Below are 6000 nucleotides of genomic sequence, written 5' to 3'. Positions count from 1 at the left end.
CACTCACTAAGGTGGCACTGAGAAGTATGTCGTCTCGCTCATCGGGTAACGAGAAAGAACATATTCCTTGGAAGCAAGTTAATCATCCTGTAGTCGTTTCTTTATGTATCATCAACCAAAAACTCCTGATATCACTCACATGAGCAGATCGTATCCCGTCGTGTCCAATCCCTTTCTCAAATACCATCTAGCTTACTCTCAACCAGCCAAAGCCTAAGCTTGGGCACAAGTGTCAGCCAAAGCAAAGGAAACTCGAGGCGTGAGATCAATTTTTAAAATCAGGATTATTTCCCTCTCTCTTTCACCACATCATATTTTGCACTACAGGTTAGTCAACAACGATTTTTAACCAGGAATGATAGCTCGTCAGTGTTAATGAGGTTCCCAGCATTAATTAAATGAGCGTTTACCAGGGGAAATTAAAGGAGCAGTTTGTAATTTGAGAACTTTGTGACCGAGATGCGTGTAAAAGAAAAACAGGAGTACGATATAATTCGCCGGATGAATACGGGTTTTCGCCCCGATGGCAGGAATACTTGGTCCGAAAAACACTTAAAAGTTACAGACTGCACCTTTAAATTGCATGATATTTTATCGGTATAATGATTTATAAATGATTAAGCTGGCTTACTTCAAAAATCACTAGTGTGTCGCCCGATTAAGGTGTGTATGGCTGCAGCTAGACAGATTGTCTTGATATAAATATCGTTATTAGTGTTGTATCACAGTATAAACAGGCAAAATCGTGTAAATCGTCCCGATTGGGTAAAAGGTGCAGCTCTCGATTTAGAGTTCGGAAAGTCTTCGAGCGAGAAGGCGGTGATGTCGAGGAATTAAACAAGGAGGCTGATAAATGACGTATCCATACTGAATGAAGCGAGCAGTGTAAACCGGTACAGACCACAAACGCACATGCCGATACGGATGGATTTACAGGACACATTGTGATATTGTCGACTATTACGTGTGCGGATGAGACACTCTGGTCTATTGTTTCGATCGAGGAATTTGATGCTACTATTCTATTAAACGCAGGTCATTAGATCACATGCCTTAAAACACCCACAGACATTTACATTCTCTCTCAAACTGTCACACACAAAAAACGGCCTCCTTCAAGGGCAGTGTACTCAGGCACCGTATTCACCAAAGATCTAATCATGGATATGAAAAACACAGCTTAGGAGTTGCCGTCCCATACAAAAAGGGGAGGGGGGGAGGGTAGTCTTCAAGTCCATCTGCACCATGACTCTGTGTTACTCACACGTTCAGCCTAGGAAGCACGAGATAATTAAACACAAGAGCCAAATGAGGTGCGTTAGTGCACGAGAAACGCTGAAGAATACACACAAATCAAATGCGGAGGTTTCTATATAATTAAAAAAAATCTCCATCGATGTTTATTATATACTAAATTGTAGTGCAGTAGTTCTCCAAGACGTGGAGTTGAACACCTTTTGCTCTTCCACACCAGGTTCACGTTCGAACGCGTTATGCGCTCAAATACCGATACACCACCTTTACACGATTAAATATTCGCGTCACTCTGGATCTTCCTTCATAGCTTTTCATTGCACACCGGCGTCATTCCTGCATCTACATTACCCATTACTCCCCCCCCCCCCCCCCAAAAAAAATCCTTCATCTCCCAACATACTTTTCACATTTGTCCTCGCATATTTCTTCCACAAGAATGAACCTTGTCATTGATAAAGTAATTAAAGCAGCATTGCACAGTATTTCTATCCACCATAATTTCTTCAAAAGGTCCATGAGCAAGAACACATCACATCAGATGGCCCTCTTTTTTTTTGGTACCCACATCAGCTCTCATTTGGCCAATATTGGAACGAGTAAATGGTCCTTCACGGCCCCTCAGAGGGTAGAATATCAACCTCGGGGACCGTCGTGGCTCCCTTGCTCTCTGTTGCTGTCGCGTCTGACCGAGGGTCCATGGCAGAATGCATGACTGTGAGCCACACGTCATCCATGTTTGGCATCACGAGGACTTTCTGTGGAAATAATGCAAATGTTGAATTTAGGAAGGAGGCATGGCTCATATTTCAAGAAAGAGAACTGAAGGTGACCTAGTTCAACTAGACCGCTGTTCCGCAGAGAAAACGCAAAGTGTGCTTGCTGAGCTGGAGCTGAACAACTATCATGCTAACAATAACGGTTAACATGCTAACATGCCGGCATGCTAATAGCATTTTAACACACCAAGTCTAACAGATTCATGGTTAACATGCTAATGGATAAAATGTTAACTGTTAACACGCTGTGGCTAATACGCTAACAGCTAACATACCATGGCTAATATGTTAACGGTTAGCATGCCAACACATCAAGGTTAATAGGCTAATATACAAAATGCCAACAGCTAACATGTCGACATGCTAAGGTTAACATGGCAACAGCTAGCATGCTAACAACATTCTAACATGCTAACAGCTAACATGTTAACGGATAAAATGTTAACGTTAGTATATTAGCCTCAGTGTGTTATCAGCTAACATGTTAACATGCTCACAGCTAGCATGCCAACACATCGAGGTTAATATCCTAACATTTAGCATGCTAATAGCTAACATGCAGACATGCTAAGGTTAACAGGATATCGTTCATTTATTATACAGGCAGTACGGAAGCCACGAGAGGCCCTTCATATAATCTTTTTTTATTCACCTTGTTATCCCGAGATAATGACATAATTAATTCATGATGTCGAGAAAACACCACAACTAATTCGAGATCTCGAGAAAAAACAATTATTCCGTGATCTCGAAAAAAACAAAATTATTTCATGATCTCGAGAAAACAGCTGAGATTTCTAGCAGAGCTGCGTGCCCCCGTGGGTCAGACAACGAAGACTTGGGGTGTATTCATACCAGGATAGTTCGATAGTTCACTTGCTTTGGTCCGAACCAAATGTTTTTTATTTTTTCATTTTGGTGCGGTTCGCTTTCACACTGTACATTTTAGTAAGCGGACCAAAATGTGCCAACAAAGCCACGCGCCCTGAGGTCGTTCAGCTATTGGTCAGAGACGACACGCGCACAAAGCGTTAAGTTCAAAAGCAGTCATGGAGGCTTTCCGTGCTGTTATTCTTTTTAATGTCATCAAAGCTATAGGTTTTTTCCAGTTTTTACTGTTTTCACAATTGTGCGATTACTATGCTGTTGTACAAGTAATTTATCAACGACGACGACAAAGGGCAAGGCGGTTACGGAGGATAGCGCTGATGAGCGCACATCATGTTGTGACAGTTCTGGCTCTTCACGCAATAGATGAATTTCTTTTTTGCGTCGCTAGTACCGCCACTTTTTGAAAGAATGTCCCTGATTTTAATGTAGGTCTGACGGAGTTTCTTCACTTTTAGCCGACATTGTTCTGGGGAGCACGTGAACCCCTTCTCCTTCATTTTCTCACTGAATACAGCAAACACGTCGGCATTTTTGTGTGTTCTCTCCAAAAGCTCAGATATGTGGACATCTGCCCATATATCCACAAGGGTACACGTTTCTTCCTCGGCCCACGTTTGCCCCCTACTCATTTTTTGTACTCTGTAGTCTAGCCTACCACTGGTGACTGAACGACCCTTGACAACCGAAACAGTGTTTGCACTTTGCGGTGGAGTGTCAAGACTCTGTTTCCCATAATACTCGACAAACGACGGAAGCTCCCGAGGTACAAAAAAGCAAAACTGTCGGATTAGGTCCGGTCTGTTTTCACACCTCCGAAAGGTCCGCACCAGGGTTCCTTTGGTCCGGACCGAGTCCGACCTTGCAGCTCGGTCTCGGTTCGCTTGTTTGGTCCGGACCAGAGTTCGGTGGTTTGTATTCAGACCAACCCAAAAGGTCCGGACCAAGGGAAATTTGGTTCGTTTGGTCCGGACCAAACAACTAGGTGTGAATATGCCCTTAGAAATTGGCGGACATGTAACAGAGCAGAAACGGCTTTTTACGATGCCTTGAGAGAGAGGGGGGCCAGTCTTCTGCGGAGGTGCCGCGGACTAATTTTGAAATTATCCCTTAATGCAATCTCTCCCTGTGTCAACCCCTGATCAAAATATTGCCTTATTAGGTGATCGATTATTCCAGACATTCTAATGACCAAAGTTGCATCTATACAGAATGAGAAATAGCCCCAAAGTCAGCATATCACAAGTCTCTTGGCGCACCTGAATGAACCATTTCTCAGCTATTTACTCGAGATCACGGAATAATTGTTTTGTTTTCTCGAGATCTCGAATTAGTGGTGTTGTTTTCTCGAGATCCTGAATTAAATTGTCATTATCTCGGGATAACAAGGTGAATAAAAAAAAAAAAAAAAAAGGATTATATGAAGGGCCTCTCTCGGCTTCCGTAAGGCAGGCAGTGTGTTACATTACGGCTTTTGATAAACGAGCTGTTTTAAAAACAAAAAGTAGAAATAAAGCCAAAGCAATCTCCATAAAGGTGGGACGAAATGCGTCTTACTCACAACTCAAACACAATTTTATATGCATACTGCGGTTAACGATAAACACTGACAACGCTAGCAAATTGAGATCGCCTTGAGATTGAGGAAACCTTCCTTTCGGAACCAGACTCAAAAGGAACCCCATCACGGGAATACGAACCCCAAGTCTCTTCCAACTGGACACTATAAGGCAAGGAATCTGGAGGAAAAGCGTACTTACAAGGATGAAAACACGCTCAGTCGGAATATATTGTGAATAAGAGTCCTTATGATTACAACAGCAGCCTCCAATTAACAGTTATTCCACGAAATCAAGTCGTACATTAGCTGATCGCCAACGAGGTGCGTAGCACCGATAGTCATTCACTGGATTTTGAGAAAGCGCTTTTTTTTTTTTGCAAATTTGATACAAATTTTTTTTTTTAAATACAAGACATCCAACAAAACCATTTCCACTTAGGCAGACTTCTTAAAAACCTATCGATGGCTGTACGAATTGACTTGTGTGGTTTTTGTAGAAAGTGCCACCTTGCTGTCGTACCGAGGTATAGAATGGCTTTAGAGATTTATTTAATTAAACAAACCAGCGAAATTAATGAAATGTGAAAAATGCTATTATAATTCTTGGGGGGGGCCCCAAAAAACATTCTTACCATCAAATACTTTTATTCCATATTTTGTTGCTTTTTTTTTTTTAAATTATTTAGGGTTTGTTTTCGAGTAGAGCTTTTAGTTCGTCTTTGGCTGTTTCAGCAACACGCACCGCCATTTTGTTTTTCCTCTACTCACGGTATATGAGCTGATTGGCTACTCTACTACTAGGCTATCAGAGGGCGCGATTGCTGACATCCAGTGAATGTGGACAGAATATGTGAGATTATCTAACAGGGATATGACTGGTTCAGGGTGGCGTAGGTACAGAACACTCGGAATGTACTCTGCTCTTTATAGGGTGCAGGGAATAAAGCACTATTCGGACAGAACAGATTGTTTATGTATTCTGGTGTTGCACCAACTCTCGAGTCTTTACCTGAAACTCCTGCTCCAGTTTCTTTTCGATCCAGTCAGTAACGTGTGCGAATGTCACCTCCCTCTCTCCGAGTTTAGGACGAGCCTTTAGTTCCAGAAGAGGAGGGCTGCGGAAGCCGTACCTGAAAAACACAAACACTGTTTTAACCTGATGTCGTGGTCAGCTGTACTTTCGTGCCCCTGTTATGTTCGCGTTCTCCTGCTACCTAATTCGGATCAGATCAGTAGCTCGTTATAGAGAGCGTGCACGTGACGTCACGTGATATTTGTTTGGACGGCATGGCCGCGCATAGAACTTAGACGAACCCGTTCTAATTATCAAGTGTGTGGGAGTAGATCTTTCGAGAATGGTTATATCTTGTTCAGCATTTGGTTGTACCAATAGACAGGGCCAAAAGGAGGGCCTGTCATTTTATAGATTCCCCGCAGACGAGGAGAGATGCGCAAAATGGGTGCCCGCTGTGCGAAGAGAAAACTGGAACCCCAGTTCTACCAGCCGAATTTGTAGTG

At 42.7% G+C, this 6000-nt stretch overlaps 1 protein-coding gene across 1 annotated transcript in view; it reads right to left on the bottom strand.

Annotated features, from left to right (window-relative positions):
- Positions 1 to 1621: 1621 nt before the first annotated feature.
- LOC132884893 (testis-expressed protein 2-like) overlaps positions 1622 to 6000 on the bottom strand; it is an 87631-nt gene continuing 83252 nt past the window's right edge. Inside the window, 2 exon segments of the mRNA XM_060918936.1 lie at positions 1622 to 2012; positions 5492 to 5612. Of these exon segments, the coding sequence (XP_060774919.1) occupies positions 1866 to 2012; positions 5492 to 5612 (268 nt within the window). The 3' untranslated portion in view covers positions 1622 to 1865.

This window comes from Neoarius graeffei, chromosome 4 (assembly GCF_027579695.1).
Source record: "Neoarius graeffei isolate fNeoGra1 chromosome 4, fNeoGra1.pri, whole genome shotgun sequence".
In the NCBI taxonomy this organism is placed as follows: domain Eukaryota; kingdom Metazoa; phylum Chordata; class Actinopteri; order Siluriformes; family Ariidae; genus Neoarius; species Neoarius graeffei.
Note: the sequence above shows the minus strand (reverse complement) of the source record. Positions and strands in the feature narration are given on the sequence as shown.